General features: G+C 54.2%; 1 protein-coding gene and 1 long non-coding RNA gene across 2 annotated transcripts; one reads left to right on the forward strand and one right to left on the reverse strand.

The window, feature by feature from the left end:
- On the reverse strand, window positions 1–16738 carry hax1 (HCLS1 associated protein X-1). Its single transcript, XM_069940370.1, has 8 exons — window positions 16653–16738; window positions 15838–16043; window positions 12318–12478; window positions 10264–10318; window positions 7700–7815; window positions 6832–6985; window positions 4593–4710; window positions 1–913 (listed from the first exon to the last, which is right to left on the reverse strand). Exons 1-8 carry the CDS (start codon window positions 16721–16723, stop codon window positions 751–753), a joined length of 1044 nt encoding a protein of 347 aa, XP_069796471.1. The 5' UTR covers window positions 16724–16738; the 3' UTR covers window positions 1–750.
- LOC138764445 (uncharacterized) lies at window positions 16680–17369 on the forward strand. Its single transcript, XR_011358162.1, has 2 exons — window positions 16680–16807; window positions 17139–17369. It is a non-coding gene; the product is annotated as an uncharacterized lncRNA (long non-coding RNA).
- Window positions 17370–19008: the final 1639 nt, after the last annotated feature.

A 19008-nucleotide genomic window follows, 5' to 3' on the forward strand; every position in this document is an offset into this window, starting at 1 on the left:
GACTTGTATTCACGAAACAATATTTATTTCATTATTTGTACATATGATTACATCTTCCATATGATTCAAGATTCGATTGTCATGTAATAAAGTGTCATATTACATGAAATCGCTTTTGTCTGCTGTTACATTTAGAATGTAACTTGCATGAAATTATTTAACTTTTGTCTACTGTGAAGAAGAGGGAGTCGCCACTTTGTCCACCACAGAAATGAGGCCCCAGTGCGAAACAAACTCACAACCCCTGGCTTACGAACCAGGGCTCTCACCACTGAGCTATCGGAGCCTCCTGCACGTTTTAGCACCGAGGACCGGAGAACGCTGCCTTGTACTTGTGCAATCGGATGAAAACATACTTGATTTTAAAAATAAATACATTGGTGCACAAAAAGAGAAAGCGAGGCGGTGTCTGTGGTTCATTGCCCGTTCGGAAATCTGATGGCGGAGGGGCAGGATATGTTTCCTGTGCCACTGGGCATTTGCCTGCACCTCCGACCCAACAAAAGCAGAGTGAAGAGGGCGTGTCCTGGGGTCCTTGAGGATAGAGGCTGGTTCCTTGAGATACCTGCCTCTTGTAGACTGAAGACTGGTGCCTGTGATGTCGCTGGCCGAGTTCACAACCCTCTGTCTCTTTTCCTGTCCTGTGCGTTGGCATCTCCGTACCAGACAGTGATGCAACCAGTCAGAACGCTCTCCGCAGTCCGCCTGTGGAGGTTTTCAAGAGTGACGTACCGAATCTCCTCAAACTCCTCATCGAGAACAGCCGCTGGCGAGCCTTCTTCGTGAGTCCATCGACATGGACACCCAGGATGAATCTTCAGAGATGTTGATGCCCAGGAATTTGAAGTTCTTAACTCTTCCCACCGCTGGCCCCTTGATGAGGACAGGTTCGTGTTTTCCTAGTTTCCCCCTCCTGAAGTCCACAATCAGATCCTTAGTTTTGCCAACGTTGAGGGCAAAGCTGCTGTTGTGTCACCGCTCAACCAGCTGATATACCTCCCTCCTGTACCCTTCCTCACTGCGATTCTGCCGACCACCCTCTCCACTCTCCTTCCCCCTCTATGATCTATGATAGGACCCCTTCCCTCTGGGAGGTCAAGGACAGAGGTTACGACACCAGGGAGCTGTTTACCCAGAGCTGGACAGATTCCAGAGTGGGATGTGGGACCAGCACCCTCATCTCATGCTCTGGACACGGAGACTGCATGTCCTGACATGCGGGGAGGGGGGCATGATGGGGAGTTCCTGTCAGACTGGTTCCTCTGGCACTGCGGGCTCTGGGGCCTGTGGCCAGTCTGCCTCTGTGGGAATCATCTGGGACCGACCTGGAGAGTGGCTGGGGAACCGCCAAAACTCTACCCTACAGGAGCAGGCTGGAGAACTGGATCAGAGGACAACCAATCGATTCTAGAGGAGGGGAAGGGGGCTGCGGGAGAGGCTGGAAGTGGGATGGGCACCAGGTTGGGGGGGGGGTGGAGGGGGAGAGGAGGTGTTGCAGGAGAGGGGTTATGGGGACAGGGAGGGGAGAGGGGCTTCAGGGGAGAGGGGGAGGAGAAATGGGTACTGTGGGTGGGGGGAGAGGCGGCATTGCAGGAGAGGGGTTGTGGGGACAGGAAGGGAAGAGGGGCTTCAGGAGAGATGGGCACTGGGTGGGGGGAGGGGGAGAGGAAGCGTTGCAGGAGAGGGGTTGCAGGGACAGGAAGGGGAGAGGGAAGGGAAAAGGGAGAGAGTGGCTGCGGGGAGAGGGAGGGGGCTCCAGGAAGGAGGAGCTGCTGAGAGGGAGGGGAAGAGTGGACTGTGGGGGGGGGGAGGGGCACCAGGGGATGGAGAGGGGGAGAGAGTGTGTGTCACTGCGGGAGGGACCGCCTGAGGGAGGGAAGTTCTGCGGGAGCAGGGAGGGGCAGAGGACAAGGGAGGGGCAGAGGACAAGGGAGGGGCAGAGGACAAGGGAGGGGCAGAGGACAAGGGAGGGGCAGAGGACAAGGGAGGGGCAGAGGACAAGGGAGGGGCAGAGGACAAGGGAGGGGCAGAGGACAAGGGAGGGGCAGAGGACAAGGGAGGGGCAGAGGACAAGGGAGGGGCAGAGGACAAGGGAGGGGCAGAGGACAAGGGAGGGGCAGAGGACAAGGGAGGGGCAGAGGACAAGGGAGGGGCAGAGGACAAGGGAGGGGCAGAGGACAAGGGAGGGGCAGAGGACAAGGGAGGGGCAGAGGACAAGGGAGGGGCAGAGGACAAGGGAGGGGCAGAGGACAAGGGAGGGGCAGAGGACAAGGGAGGGGCAGAGGACAAGGGAGGGGCAGAGGACAAGGGAGGGGCAGAGGACAAGGGAGGGGCAGAGGACAAGGGAGGGAGGAGAGGCTGTGGTGGAGTGAGGGGCTGCTAGGGAGGGGGGGAAGGAGATGTGCTGTGGGGGTGGAAGGAGCGAATGGGGTTGTGGGAGAGGATGGGGCAGTAGGGAAGGGAGGGTTGAAGGGGGTTGGGAGGAGGTGCTCCTGTCCAGTGAGGGGGAGGGGATGCTGCGGGGGGTGGGGTGGGGAGATGAGCTGAGAGGAAGGCAGGGGCCCACGATCTCCCTCCTAATCTGGTCCTTAGGCCTGATCCTTGATCAGCCAGAATCCTCAACACCAGCCAATCCCAATACTCACCCTAAGCCACAACCCCCCCAGACAACCCCAGTTCCAGCCCCCACCCAGAACCCTGTCGGAGCCCCCATTCCAATTATGTCACCGTTCCTCATACCTCATCGTAATCCCCATATCCCTTCATTCGAATTTTATCCCTTTCCCTACAACACTTAGTCCTAACTCTAATCACAAGATGTCACTCACATCCAAACTCCAGCCCTGACCTCCAGCACTAACCCCAACACTAGCTGAGTCGAAGGGAGCACAACATCCTCCAACCTCTGGATCTGACCCTGGGAGTGTGTGATGGGACGGTGCAGAGGGAACTTCACTCTGGGTCTGACCCCAGGAGTGTGTATGGGACGGTGCGGAGGGAGCTTCACTCTGTATCTGACCCTGGGAGTGTGTGATGGGACAGTATGGAGGGGGCTTCACTCTGGGCCTGACACAGATTTCTTCCCCGGTACTAACAGTGAACGGAGATGGAGAAGAAGAGAAGCTTGGGTTTATTTTGACAATTTGATTTATCAACTCAGGTTGAAGTGCAATGGAGGGTGACGGTGGGGCAGGGAGATACGGGCAGGGATGATGCCTTAGAGGAACACTGGCCCATGGCCAAATCCCAAGGGCATGTCCTTGTCAACGGGGCCTTTCTGTCAGCTGCAAACTGGTTGAGTTGGGACTGGCATTACCCAGTTCAATGCAACAGGTAGGGACCAGATAGAGCTGGAGAACACTGGCCCCAGACTGGTTCTCATGCCTGGTTTTAGCTGCAGCCGGTGACTGATCTGCTTCAGGGCGCAGTGATCCGTTCCGAGGGGGACCTGAGCAATAGGCCCCAGGGGGACTGATCCACTGGGGGTGGGGAGGGGGGGGGAATCTGCTCCAGGAGTTGGGGGAGGGGTGGTCTTATGCAATCCGCCCCAGGTGGTCTGATCAGTTCTGGGGGGGTGGAGGGTTGGCAGTGGGAGACTTTGATCCACTCTGGGAGAGGGGTGGCTTGAGCGAACCACTCCAGGAGGACTGTGATCCATTCTGAGAGAGGGGTGGCTTGAGCGATCCACTCCAGGAGGACTGTGATCCATTCCGGGAGAGGGATGGCTTGAGTGATCCACTCTGGGAGGGGGCTGGCTTGAGCGATCCACTGGAGTGAAGGCGATCTGCACTGCGGAGTGTGTAGCCCAAAGCAATCTGCTTCGTGGGACTGTGATCTGCTCCAGGAAAGGGTGAACCTAAGTTAGGGGAGGGGAGGGAAAAGACTGGACTGTGATCCACTCTGGCAGAGATGACAATCCACTCTGGGAGAGGGTAAGCCTAAGTGATCCGTTCTGGTGGGTCAGAAATCCACTCCTGGGGGTGGGCGTAGATGTCCGTGCACTGCCAGTGACACAATTTCGAATCCAGTGCTGTCTGTAAGGAGTTTGCACGCTCTCCCCATGTCTGCACAGGTTTTCTCTGGGTGCTCTGGTGTCCCCCCACCCTTCAAAATGTACCAGGGGTTCTGGGCCTAAACTGGGTGGTCAGGCAACGTAGGCTCAGAGGCCGGAGTTACCGTGCTGTACGTCTATTAAAATTTTTTTTTAATGGAAGATACCCAAGAATGCAAGCAATGTGGACAAATACCTTATTTTATGGCAGTTGTCTGCAGATTAGCTTTAGGCAGGTCAATCACAAGTGGCTGAGATATGTCTCTGCCCGCCCTGGGAACTCTGCTTCAAGGAGAGTTAGAACCTACAGACCTTGGAATTTTGCCTCCCATGCAGAGTGGGGGGGGGGGTGGGGTGGGGTGGTGTGAAGGCATCTCTGGAATTGGTGTCAGAATGGGCCACGTACACTTGACAAGAAGGGAAGAAGCAGCAATTCTGCATGCAGTTTGTTTGAAAGAAATCACCGGCTTTGCAGATGCCGATAGGCCTTTCCTTTGTGCGCCGCTCTCACCCCCCACAATGATTGATGGTGGGCGTTCACCTGCTCCAGAAAAGTCCCTCCATCAGCCAGTCAAATAAGCTTCCACGGGTCAGCCATTCCCCTGGGTCGGAGCGTCTCTCCTGTCGATCCCACGCGTCCTCAAACCTCTGCGGATCTCCTGAGCGGGCAGGTCAGAGAGCGAGGAGGGTGGGGTCAATTCAGAGCCTGAGGACGTCGTTAGATAGATGGGTGGTGGAATGACAGAGGATGGAGAAGGGGGGTGACCAGACGGAGGTGTACAGGATGACGAGACACAGTGATCATGTGCAATGCCAGAGGCTTCTACCCCAGGGTTGAAATGGCTAACAAGAGGGGGACAGTTTTAAGGTTGCTTGGGAGGGAGTACGGGGGATATGCAAGAGGCACATTTTTCACACTTCGATTGGTGGGTGCAAGGTCTGAGTGGTGTAGACGGACAGAGAGATCTTGGCACCCATGTCCACAGGACACACAAAGCTGCTACACAAGTTGATAGCGTGGATAAGAAGCCGGATGGTGTGTTGTCCTTCATGAACTGTGGGATCAAGTTCAAGAGCTGTGAAGTAATGTTGCAGCTACATGAGACCTTGGTTTGAACCCAGTTGGAATATTGTGTTCAGTTCTGGTCACCTGAGTACAGGAAGGATGTGGATGTGATAAAGAGGGTGCAGAGGAGATTCACGAGGACTCTGACTGGATTGGAGAGCACAGCTCATGAAGATAGGTTGAGTAAACTCAGTCTTTACTCCTTGGAAAGACGGAGGGGGGTGACCTGAGAGAGGTGTACAAGGTGAGAAGCATCAATTGTGTGGACGGCCAAAGGCTTTTTCCCCAGGGGCTGAAAAGGCTAACATGAGGGGGCACAGTTTTTCAGTGCTTGGGAGTAAGTACAGGGGGGGGGCGGGGGGGGGGGAAGCAAGAGGTAAGTTCACTCAGAGAGGGGTGGGCGCATGGTAAACACTGCCAGGAACAGCGGTGAAGGCAGAGACAATTGGATCTTTTAGGAGATTATTAGATTGGCACATGGGGCGGAGAAAAATGGAGGGCTATGCAGCAGGGGAAATTCTGGGCAGTTGTTAGACTGAGGTGACCTGAGATAAGAATATTGCATTCAGTCCTGGTCGCCTTGATGTGGAGGCTAAGGAGAGGGTGCAGAGGAGATTTACGTGGATTGGAAAATATGTCGAGGAAAGGAGAGCAGAACTAGGGCTTTTCTCTTTGAAGGATGAGAGGTGACTGAATAGGGGTCTACAAAATCTTGTAGATAAGGTCGGCTCTTTTTTCCCAGGGCGGGACAAGCAAACACCAGAGGACATCTGTACAGAGTGAAGGGAAGTTTAGGGATAAGTTTTCTTTGCACGAAGAGTTGGGGAGGGGGGGCCTGGAATGCGTTGTTGAGGATGGTGGTGGAGGCTGGAACAGTAGGGGCATTTAACAGACTCTTAGAAAGGCACATGGATGAAAGAAAAATAGAGGGTTATGGTGGGGAAGGTTTTGTTTTTGTTTAGGTAGGTATAGCACAACATCGTTGGCCAAGAGTCTGTACTGTGTTGCAAAGTTCTGTTATTGGGTCAGCCCAACACTGTGGGCAGAAGGGCCTGTACTGTGCTGTAGATTTCTCTGATCTATGTTCCCACTCCAGTTATTTTATGCTTTTAATTTTGGATGGGATTCAAATGCAAGTTTATGGTCATGTGAGCCAAAATGCAGTGATAGCATTGAGCAGAAAGTCTGCTTACGATGTTTCAAAGTTACGATGGTAGAATCCGTACTGTATTTTGAATTTTGGCTAGACTGTGATGTTCACTGTCTCCCCACAGCCCTAAATCAGACCCCACACTGATCCCACTGCCCCGCTCTCTCTCGACAGCTCCATGCCAGTCCCCACACTGATTCCACTGCCCCGCTCTCCCTCCACAGCCCTGAATTGGTCCCCACACTGATCTCTTCCTCCGCACGATTTTTGTGACTTACAATGGGAGTGCCAGAACGTAAACCCCATCTTAAGTTGAGGACTACCTGCACACATGGAGTTATGAGTTCCAGGAATGTGTTGCCAGGGGTGGTGGTGGAGGTTGGAACATTAGGGGACATTTAAGACTTTTCCACGGGCACATGGATGGCTTGTGGGTGTGAAGGTGGGAAAAGTTCGATGATTATTTACACAGGTCGGTACAACATTGGGGGCTGTAGGGCCTAAACCGTGCTGGAATGTTCTATGATCAGACTGGGAGGGGGTGCGACAACGACAGACACTCACCGTCGTCAACGTTGACCATCTCCTCCGTCTGTTCCTCCTGTCCCTGTGCGTTCCTCCGTGTCATGGTGGTGTAGGACTGCTCCCCCTGGATGCGGGTCACCGTGGTCTCCTCGTTGCCTTGGCCATCCCGAGACGTGCGCCGCTCTTCGACCGTCTGAAGATGGGGAGGGTGGTGGGGGGCAAACGTTAGTTTTAAATTATGGAGACAGAACCAGACAATATGATTCCCAGGTTCAAACCTTGCCAACATCAGGGGAGCAGCACTGTGGCAAGGGGACTGTTCACCTCTCCCACCCCCGTGACACGTGCTCCACCCACCGTGTGGGGGTGGGAAGAGAAGGTCTGCATGACAGGGGCATCTGGGCTTCCTCCACCCCGGTCAACAGTTGAAAAAGTGGGGCTGCTGAGATCTGATGCCTGCTGCTCTTTGGGTCAGCAGTGAGAGAGGGAAAAAGGAGGGATGGGGAAGGGGGAGTCGAGGGGAGGAGGAGGGGAGCGAGGGCAAGGGCTGGTGGCAGGATGCGGTCATTGGGGATGAGGGGGGCATGCCAGGGACAAGGGGGCGTGATCGACAGAGCGATGGAGAGAGGGGGCACGACAGGGGCAGGGGGCGCGACAGGGTGGGAGAATGGAAAGCTATCCTTTCTCCATCGAGTTCACGCTGTCCCACCACTGTTCACATGAACACGACCTGCTCTCAACATCTCACCGACTCTCCGCAGATTCTACCCTTCCGGAGCAATGAGCCGGTGCCTCTCCCAATGGCGCCACGTTTGGGAGGCGCTGGTTCAAAGCAGTGAGCCAAAACAATCCCAACCCCTCGCCAGGGACAGGCAGGTATCTGCAATGCAACTACCACACAACTCACCCCATCAGGGCGGACGATTTTGGAAATTGAAACACTCTTGTAGTAGGATTTAATCTGGGGTTCGCGAGGTTTCAGGGCATTTTCCAACCCTTCAGACGTCACCTTGGAGTCCAGATCTGTGGAAGAGACCAAGATGACGTTACTCTGAAACTAGGTCAGCTCTGCAGAGGAAAATGGATTTTGCAAAGAAATGTTCCCCCGACTCCTGGGGAATGGGTAGTTGGGGGGGGGAGAAGAATTCACTCTCTGCTCCCCCCACCACCAAATCATGAACGAAAATATACAAGGATGGGTCTGTAAGTTAAAGGAGGAGCAGTGGGTTGTCTTGAAGGTGGTCGTAGGTTACAACAGGACATAGATAGGATGGAGAGTTGGGCAGTGAAGTGGCAGATGGAGTTCAATGTAGATAAGTGTGAAGTACTTCATTTGGGGAAGAATAATCAAAACAGGACATATGCAGTGAAGGAGAGGGCGTTGAGGGATTCAGAGGAACAGAGATCTTGGAATAATGGTTCATCGTTCTTTGAAAGTGGATTCCCATGTAGATAGGGTGGTAAAGAAGGCTTTGGGTATGCTGGCCTTTATAAATCAAGGCATAGAGCTGGGAGGTGATGTTGAGTCTGTTCAAGGCTTTGGTGAGGCCAACTTTGGAATATTATGTGTAGTTCTGGTCTCCAAATTATAGGAAGGATATCAATAAGGTAGAGAGGGTGCACAGGAGATTTACTAAAATGTTGCCTGAATTGCAGTATCTAAATAGATACATAAATTAGATCAGCCATGATCGTATTGAATGGCGGAGCAGGCTCGATGGACCATTTTTGGCCTACTCCTGTTCCTACTTCCTATGTTCCAAATATGGAGAAAGATTGAGTAGACTGGGTCTTTATTCATTGAAGCGTAGAAGGTTGAGGGGGGGGGGGGGAATTTAATAGGGGTATTTAAAATTATGAGGGGAATAGACAGAGTAGATGTGAATAGGCTCTTCCCCTTGAGGGTGGGAGATTGGAACGAGGGGTCATAAGAAGGGTTGGGGGGAAAATTTAGAAGTTAGTTAAGAGGGGGCCTCTTCACTCAGAGACGGGTGGCCGAGTGGAATGTCCTTCCGGAAGAGGTGATTGCAACAAGGTCAATTTTGTCATTTAAAAGGTTGGAAGAGTGCATGGATGCGAGGGGGTTGGAGGGTTATGGGCAGGGAGCAGGTAGGTGGAACTAGTGGGGTTTCATGTAAATCGGTGCGGACTAGAAGGGCCGTGATGATCTGTTTCCATACTGTAAATGTTAAATGGTTATATGGACATTGGTGAGGCCAATTTTGGAGAATTGCATACAGTTTTGGTCACCTTACAACAGGAAAAATATCAATAAAATTGAAAGAGTGCAGAGAAGACTTACTAAGATGTTGCCGGGACTGCAGGAATGGAGTAACAGGGAAAGGTTAAACAGGTTAGGACTTTATTCCCTGGAGCGTATAAGAATGAGGGGAAATTTGAAAGATGTGTACAAAATAATGAGGGGTTTCAAGAGAGCAGGTTGGGTGAGACCAAAGGACATGGGTGAAAGGTGAAATGTTTAATAGGAACCTCCTCACATAAAGAAAGGTAGGAGTGTGGAATAAGCTGATGTGGTGAATCCAGGCCCGGTTTTTACATTTAAGATAGATTTGGATGGGAGGGCTATGGTCCGGGTGCAGGTCAATGGGACGCATCAGAATAACAGTTGAGCACGGACCGAAAGGTCAGTTTCTGAGCTGATCGTGATCATGATCGTGACCGAATGCTCCCCACCTGCCTCGGCGAGTGGACGACAGCCACGGGGATGCATCACCCACCATGGCCAAGGCAGCCCCCACCCACACCTCCTCGATCCCGAGCCAGGGTCCAAGGGAAAACCCTCGGACTCCCCGACGCCCCAGAGTGGCTGTGCTTGGAGAAGACCGCCTGCCGTTCCAGGAATGGGGTTGCCCTGGAGAGAGGACGGAGGAGATTCACCAGGATGCCACCTGGGTTTAGTGGTGACCCGAGATTCAAGTGGCTGGGCTGGTCTATCCTGGTGCAGAAGGATACAAGATTACCACTTATTGGTCTTCCAAAAAAAAACTGTACACAATGTACATATGTAAACAAATAAAGAAATGTAAACAAACTGATGGTCCAATACAGAGAGAAAAATAAATCAATGAAATGCACAGTAAGAGTCCTTAAATGAGTCCCTGATTGAGTTTGTCGTTGAGGAGTCTGATGGTGGAGGGGGAGCAGCTGTTCCTGAACCTGGTGGGTGCGAGTCTTGTGGCACCGATACCTCTTTTCCAGGAGTGGTCCCTGCGGAGAGCGGAGAGGGGAAATCGTGCCTGGTGCCTAGATCCTGTTGTACACTGCGTATAATGTTAGATGCGGAGGCTGGTGGGGTGAGTTGATGGCGAGGGGAAAACTGGGGGGCAGAGTGGGCCCAGATGCACGAATTAGCTTGTATAGTGTGTCCCATGTATGAAGGTGCAGATGGGCAAAGGGGCTAGCATGGATTTTGGGGACTGAATGGCACGTCTCTGTGACCCAGCAACTCACCCTGATCCTTCTTCACATCCTGCCTCTCCTGCAGAGTCTCCCAGATGTCTTTGAACTGCAACAAAGCACAGGGACATGAGAAACAGGAGCTGGAGTCGGCCACTCGGCACGTCAAGCCTACTTCCCCATTCAATGAGCTTGTGGCTGATCTGATGATTGGCTCATCTCCACCCACCTGCCTCTTCCCCATATACCTTAATTCCCCAACTATGTAAAAATCTACCCAACATTGTCTTAAATAATTTACAGAGGTCACCTCCACTGCTTCGATGGACAGCGAATTCCAGATTCCCCCACCCTCTGGGAAAACCAGTTCCTCCTCATCTCCGTCCTGAATCCCCCACCAATGGGAACTTACCTACCTCTATCTTATCTAACCCTTACATAATTTTATATGTTTCTATAAGATCCCCTCTCATCTAAATTTCTGCGAGCTCAGCCCCAGAAGATTCAATCCCTCTTCGTGGGCCAACACCCTCATTTCTGGAATCAACCTGGTTTACCCCCCCTCTGCACCGCCTCCAAAGCTGGTCAATCCTTCCTCGAGTAAGAAGACTGGAACTGCCCGCAGTTCTCCAAATGCAGACTCACCAGGGCCTTGTACAGTTGCAGCATAACCTCCCTGCTCCTAAATTCAGTCCCTTCAGCGACAAAGGCCAACATCCCATTTGCCTTCTTGATACCCTGCTGTACCTGCAAACCAACCTTTTGCGATTCATGCACAAGCCCTCCCTTCTTTACTGCTGCAATCGCTTGCCGTTTAAATAATAATCTGATCTTCCATTTTTTCTTCCAAAGTGGATCACCTAACGCTTACCGACATTGTCCTCCATCTGCCAGACCCTTGCCCACTCACAGCCTATCGATATCCCTCTGCAGTCTCTCCGCAGCCTTTGCACAACTTGCTTTTCAACTCAATTGAGTGTCTCAGCCAGTGGTTCTCAACCATTTTCTTTCCACTCATGTCCCACTTTAAGTAATCTCTGTGCCATCGGTGCTCTGTGATTAGTATGGGATTGCTTAAGGTGGGATGTGATTGGGAAGGGAAGGTTAAGAACCACTGCTCTAGACCCAATTGTCACTGAAATATTTTGCTTGAGAAAAATTGTCATTGGCCCATTTCCTTTGGAGTTCTGAAACAGTTCACATAACGAGTCAATGAGGTACAATTAAAACAGTGGGTTCCAACCTTTTTCCTCCCACCCACATCCCACCTTAAGCATTCCCTTAAGGAAGGGAAGGGAAGCATTCCCTTAAGGAAGGGAAGGGAAGCATTCACAGAGGACCTACGGCATGGGGATGACTTAAAGTGGGATATGAGTAGAAAGAAAAAGGTTGAGAACCACTGGTCCGCGAACAGACTATCGGCCCCATCAGGGGGTATCCTCCATCCGCTCACCCCACCCCCCCCACACCATGGAGTGGAACGGCAGCCACATCTCGGCTACCTGCTCTCCCACCCTGTCAGACTCCCAACGCTGCCCCAGACGCTACACCACCCCTCTTTCTGCACGATCATAGCAGGGGCAGCCGGCTACAGCCACAATGAGAGAAATGTTTCATCGAATTTGTATTTTTAAAACAAATTTAGAGATGCAGCATAGGTCCTTTCAGCCCATGCACCCGTGCTGCCCAATTGACCTACCTGCCCAATTGTTTTTGAAGGGTGGAAAGAAACCGGACCACCCAGAGGAAACCCACACAGACCAGGGGAGAACAAACACACTCCTGACAGACTGCGCGGGATTCGAACCTGAGTCACTGGCACTGCAATGGCGTTGTGTTAACCACAACAGGTCATCCATTTTTGCTGCAGATTTCTGCATCTCATCGCCTCCTCCACCAGCTCGCGTCGATTTCCCTGCATTACCTCCACACCCTTCGACTCTGTACCCTCAAGTGTCCCGGGGTTGGCATGGCAACGCCTATTCTGTATGATTTTACTCTGCAGGCCAGCCCCTCCCCCATCCATGACTAGGCTCAGCTTGGAAGGGCTGAAAAACCTCCCACCCACCCCTCCCCCGCCCCCCAATTGCCACGATGTGAGAGCTCACTTTCCGGGAAGGTGATCTGGAGTGTGGTCCCCGACCCTCCTCCCCTGAGGGGTTGGGAGGGTCTCCCTCTGGCCGCTTCAGCATCCAGTCGCGGGGGGAGTGGCCTTTCGCTCCGTCCTCGCCCCCTCCATACCCGGGGTGGGCATCGACATCAGGGAACTCTGGATTCAGATCGGGGCGGGGGGTGGTGAGAAAAAGGAAGAGATTTATTTCTACCATCATTGCTCCCTGATTGCACACCCAACTTGAAACAGAAATACTATGCGCTATTGTATCGGACAACCCTGGAATTTCCACCTAAAATGTTGGTTTTGAGTGATACCCTTTGTATAAGACGATATTCCCCTCTCCAAAATCTGTTAAAAGCAAGTCACTGTATTTTAAATTCAAATTACCCTGTAAAGATTTTAATTTTATTTGGAGGTTTTAAAATAAACTGCCGTTGGCTCCTGCATCAGAGTGTTTAAAGCCCGGACAGAACTGACAGCAGTTGGACCAGGCGGGTGGACCCCCATGGAAGAGAGCGTGGCCCCCGTGCTGACCTGGCCCCCGTGCTGACCTGGCCCCCGTGCTGACCTGGCCCCCGTGCTGACCTGGCCCCCGTGCTGACCTGGCCCCCGTGCTGACCTGGCCCCCGTGCTGACCTGGCCCCCGTGCTGACCTGGCCCCCGTGCTGACCTGGCCCCCGTGCTGACCTGGCCCCCGTGCTGACCTGGCCCCCGTGCTGACCTGGCCCCCGTGCTGACCTGGCCCCCGTGCTGACCTGGCCCCCGTGCTGACCTGGCCCCCGTGCTGACCTGGCCCCCGTGCTGACCTGGCCCCCGTGCTGACCTGGCCCCCGTGCTGACCTGGCCCCGTGCTGACCTGGCCCCCGTGCTGACCTGGCCCCCGTGCTGACCTGGCCCCGTGCTGACCTGGCCCCCGTGCTGACCTGGCCCCCGTGCTGACCTGGCCCCCGTGCTGACCTGGCCCCCGTGCTGACCTGGCCCCCGTGCTGACCTGGCCCCCGTGCTGACCTGGCCCCCGTGCTGACCTGGCCCCCGTGCTGACCTGGCCCCCGTGCTGACCTGGCCCCCGTGCTGACCTGGCCCCCGTGCTGACCTGGCCCCCGTGCTGACCTGGCCCCGTGCTGACCTGGCCCCCGTGCTGACCTGGCCCCCGTGCTGACCTGGCCCCGTGCTGACCTGGCCCCCGTGCTGACCTGGCCCCCGTGCTGACCTGGCCCCCGTGCTGACCTGGCCCCCGTGCTGACCTGGCCCCCGTGCTGACCTGGCCCCCGTGCTGACCTGGCCCCCGTGCTGACCTGGCCCCCGTGCTGACCTGGCCCCCGTGCTGACCTGTCGGTCCGCAGTCCCATGCGCTGCCAGACTGAGACCACCCGCAAGTTGGAGGAACAGCCTCCCCCATCTTCTGTTCGGGCCCCAAACGGATGACATGAATATCGACTTCTCTGGTTTCTGTTAACACCATCCCCTTCTTCTGCCCCCGTCTCCTACCCCCCCATCTTCTTCCCCCGCCTCCAACCCCCCATCTTCTTCCCCCGCCTCCAACCCCCCCATCTTCTTCCCCCGCCTCCAACCCCCCCCATCTTCTTCCCCGTCTCCTACCCCCCCATCTTCTTCCCCGTCTCCTACCCCCCCATCTTCTTCCCCGTCTCCTACCCCCCATCTTCTTCCCCGTCTCCTACCCCCCCATCTTCTTCCCCGTCTCCTACCCCCCCATCTTCTTCCCCGTCTCCTACCCCCCCATCTTCTTCCCCGTCTCCTACCCCCCCATCTTCTTCCCCGTCTCCTACCCCCCCATCTTCTTCCCCCGTCTCCTACTCCCCCATCTTCTTCCCGTCTCCTACCCCCCCATCTTCTTCCCCGTCTCCTACCCCCCCATATTCTTCCCCCGTCTCCTACTCCCCCATCTTCTTCCCCGTCTCCTACCCCCCCATCTTCTTCCCCGTCTCCTACCCCCCCATCTTCTTCCCGTCTCCTACCCCCCCATCTTCTTCCCCCGTCTCCTACTCCCCCATCTTCATCCCCGTCTCCTACCCCCCAACCCAGATCCTTTTGTCTGTTGGTCTGCGCCCCCCCCACCCCCCATTCTTCCCTTTCCAAATTCTGACGACGTTTGGATTGTGGTAAAACGCACTGAGATGCTGGAGCAACTCAGCCAGTCTCGCGGCGACCACAGGAGGTAAAACCCGACTTCTAACACAGACGCCCATCTGCTTTTTAAAAAATCGTACCTTGAGGAAAGGTTGACATCTTTATCTCCTGCTGCGAAACCGGCTGGGTTCCTTTTCCCTCCGTCTCCTTTCCTCTCGCTCTGCCTTCACCCAGCCCCCTTATCAATTCTCTGCTTTTCTTCCTGCCCACCTCCAACAATGACAAGGGGTGGCTAAACTCGCGAGCCACGTACGGCTCTTTGACGCGCTGAGGTATTTTGCCCACGTCGTGTTGGTTGGCGTGGCTTGTGGTTGTGTGTCTGTGTTGCAGTGGAATTAGCAGAGTGCAAGTGTGATCAAGGTCACCCGCTCATCTGACCTTCCAATGACCCAACCGCCTGCCCATCTGACCTCCTGATTCCCCGGCCGCTTGTCCCACCCAAACTCCAACGCCTTGACCACCCGCCCTTCTGACCTCATAACGGCCCGACTGTCCATCTGAGCTCCCGACGTCCCAGCCGCCCACCCATCTGACCTCCCAACGCCCTGACTGCCCACCCATCCAAGCTCCAGTCATTCTAGCTGCCCATCCATCTGAGCTCCTGATGTTCTGAATGTGGAATTAACACCCGGCCCCAGCCAGGGCTCCTGATGTCTTGAACAAAGCAGTCAAAAGCATGAAATAACGGACCCTCTAAATTTAACCCTAAAATTTTGACAACAAAATTCAACTATTACCTGTACATGTTGTGTGTAAATTTTGATTATTGAAACGAATGTAAAGCACCAGTTTAAACACAACAAATATTATGATATACATGCATTTCTTAACATTTATTAATTGGGTGTAATCTTGCAGCTCTCAAATACCTGGTTTACCATATGTGGCTCTGACCTTAAGCAAGTCTGGCAACCCCTGATCGATGGCCTCTTGGCTGTTGGCCTGTGCTCCTCCCCGTCCTCTCCTCTCCCTTCATCCATCCTCCCTTGCCCTCCCTCCTCTTCCCCTCCCTCCCTCTTCTCCCCACCCCTTCCTCCTCCCTCCTCCTCCTCTGCCCGTCTGCCCTTTCCTCCCTCCTCTCCTGCCCCTTTCTCCTTCCTCCCCTGCCCCCCACACAACTTTATGCAGGCACCTGCCTGCCTTTTCCTCTGGGCTGAAACATCATTTGTATGTCACTGGCCACTATGACGCTACGAGACCTGTTGAGTTTTTGTGCATTTACTACTATCCTAACATCTGCAGACTTTATGATCGGGGTTTGAACTGGTAGGTTAATCAGGTATTTGGGCAACTTGTTTGTGGGGCCGGAAGGGTCTGTAACCCGGGCTGTGTGTGAAATTTAATTTAAAGGTTTTAAAACTTGCCAAATTGTCCCATTGGCACATCCCAGCTGCCGATTCCTTTGAAGAGATCATCCATGTCGCGGAAAATTCTGGAAAACCCGTCACCGAACGGCTGCCCTCTGGGCCCAAAGCCAAATCCGAAGGGGTCTTCCCTTGCCTCATCCGAGTCGTCCACATCCTCATCTTCTCCGTCTTCCTCCAGAACCGACCTGCGATAGAACGAGTCCCTGCGACCAGAAGGAGAAGCTGGTACCTGATGAACGGTTGTGTGTGGCAGGTAATGGGGAGATGGAGGTTTCCAGGGCAAGAGGGGGGTGTAGGTGGGAGTGCGAGGGCACCCCCTCCCCCCCCCTCCCCCTCCCCCCCCTCCCCCTCCCCCCCCCTCCCCCTCCCCCCCCTCCCCCTCCCCCCCCTCCCCCTCCCCCCCCTCCCCCTCCCCCCCCCTCCCCCTCCCCCCCCTCCCCCTCCCCCCCCCTCCCCCTCCCCCCCCTCCCCTCCCCCCCCTCCCCCTCCCCCCCTCCCCCTCCCCCCCCCTCCCCCTCCCCCCCTCCCCCTCCCCCCCCCTCCCCCTCCCCTCCACCTCCCCCTCCCCCTCCCTCCCCCTCCCCCTCCCCCCCCCCTCCCCCCCCTCCTCCCCCTCTCCCCTCCTCCCCTCTCCCCCCTCCCCCCTCCTCCCCCTCTCCCTTCCCTCACCCTCCCGCTCCGGGAACCCGAACAGGCCCCGAAATATCCCGAACAGACTCATCGCTCACCACCGCCGCCGCCGACCTCCTTCCGTAAACCCACCGCCGACCTCCTGCCGCAAATTACCCCTCCTGCCGCAAACCCATACCGACCTCTTGCCGTAAACCCTCTGCCGTACACCCGCCACCGCCTTCCTGCCGTAAACCCACACGTCGCAAAGCATTAGCAGAGGGACCCTGAGCCCATTTAAATGGACACCCCTCCCCTCCCCGGAGCTGCTGACCCTTCAGTCTCCACTGCTGACCACGTGGGTTGTGGTGGTTGGGGGTGGGGTGGGGGGTTTGGGGGTGTGGTGGGGGTTTGGGGGTGTGGTGGGGGGTTTGGGGTGTGGTGGTGGGGGGTGTTGCGGAGGTTGGAGGTGGTGGGGTTACGAACCAGCGAGGCGGCCGGATGGAGAGTGGCGGCGTCTTCGAGCTCAGGCGGAGCTCGCTTCTCCATCACCCCCGCTGCCCCACCCCTGCTATCAGGTGACGGCGCAGGCAGCCTGGGCAAAGCAGTGGGGCTGACAGGGTGGGGGTAGCAGCAGTAGGATTTCAACCTTTTCCTTCCCACCTTAAGCAATCCCTTACCAATCACAGAGCATCGATGGCACAGCCTGGAACATCAACGGGGACACTGTCGTGGAGAGCAGTAGCGATGGTCAAGGATCCACACCAACCCAGCACACGCTGCTGCCATCAGGAAAGAGGTGTAGGTGCCATGAGACTCGCCCCCCCCACCAGGTTCAGGAACAGCTGCTGCCCCTCCACCGTCAAACTCCTCAATGACAAACTCAATCAGGGCCATTAAATTTGTGCACTTAATTGATATTTTCTCTCTGTCTTGCAGTTTCTTTATTTGTTTACACTTGTACGGTTGTTTTTGCACTACCAATAAGCGGTAATTCTGCAACAAGGGCACCATTGTTGGCGGGACGGGGGAGTCCCCTTCCAAAATGAGGTGGTGAGCCACCTACCCCCCAATATGGTCGAGGCTGTCAGACCCACCCTTGACACATGCTACCAAAGTGGCAGAGAGTCGCTAGTGGGCATCCAGCATCAGTAAAAGGAGCAACCCCCCCCCCCACGTGGAGGGGGTGGATGCGTTAAAGACAGGTAGATCCCATCATCCATTAGCACCTCCCCCCACTGCCAGTTGGCACAAACCCCCCCCCCTCCCCCCCGGCACTGCTGAGCGAGCCCCCCTCTAATACGCTAATGCCCCCCTCCTTAAACATTAGTTCTGGCGCTGACCCTTGATTGTCGGCGAAGAGCCACCCTTGACTGAGTCACTTTGAACCCTTGGGTAAAACGCAGGATTCTGTGGATACTGGTGGTTTAAGTGAAAAAAAAACACACGGATGCTGGAGAAACTCAGCAGGTCTAACAGTGCCTTTATGTAGCAACGGTGAAGATACATGTGACGCGCTGCTGCGGCAGTATAACCATATAACCACTTACAGCACAGAACAGGCCAGTTTGGCCCTACTAGTCCATGCTGTAACAAATCCCACCCTCCTAGTCCACTGACCAGCACCCGGTCCATACCCATCCAGTCCTCTCCTCTCCATGTAACTATCCAGTCTTTCCTTAAATGTAACCAATGATCCCGCCTCAACCACGTCTGCCGGAAGCTCATTCCACATCCCTACCACCCTTTGCGTAAAGAAATTTCCCCTCATGTTCCCCTTATAATTTTCCCCCTTCAATCTTAAACCATGCCCTCTAGTTTGAATCTCCCCCATTCTTAATTGAAAAAGCCTATCCACATTTACTCTGTCCCTTTTAAAATCTTAAATACCTCTATTAAGTCCCCCCTCAATCTTCTACGCTCCAGAGAAAAAGCCCTAGTCTGCACAACCTTTCCCTATAACTCAAACCTTGAAATCCTGTCAACATTTTCGTGAACCTTCTCTGCACTCTCTCTATTTTGTTTATATCTTTCCTATAATTTGGCCTGTACACAGTACTCCAAATTTGGCCTCACCAATGCCTTGTACAATTTCATCATAACCTCCCTACTCTTGAATTCAATACTCCGATTTATGAAGGCCAACATTCCAAATGCCTTCTTCACCAAACCATCTACCTGAGTATCAGCCTTGAGGGTAATATTTACCATAACTCCTAAATCCCTTGTTGCCCTGCACATCTCAATAGCCTACAATTTAATGCATATGACCTATTTAGATTTGCCTTTCCAAAATGTAACACCTCACACTTATCTATTAAATTATTTATTAAATTCCATCAGCCATTTCTCAGCCCACACCTCCAGCCTTCCTAAATCACCTTTTAATCTACGGTAATCTTCCTCACTGTCCACAACACCACCAATCTTTGTATCATCCACAAACTTGCTTATCCAATTCTCCACCCCTACTTCCAGATCGTTAATATATATAACAAACAATAGTGGACCCAGGACCGATCCCTGAGGAACTCCACTAGTCACCGGCCTCCAATTGGA

Source organism: Narcine bancroftii, chromosome 5 (genome assembly GCF_036971445.1).
Source record: "Narcine bancroftii isolate sNarBan1 chromosome 5, sNarBan1.hap1, whole genome shotgun sequence".
Taxonomy (NCBI): domain Eukaryota; kingdom Metazoa; phylum Chordata; class Chondrichthyes; order Torpediniformes; family Narcinidae; genus Narcine; species Narcine bancroftii.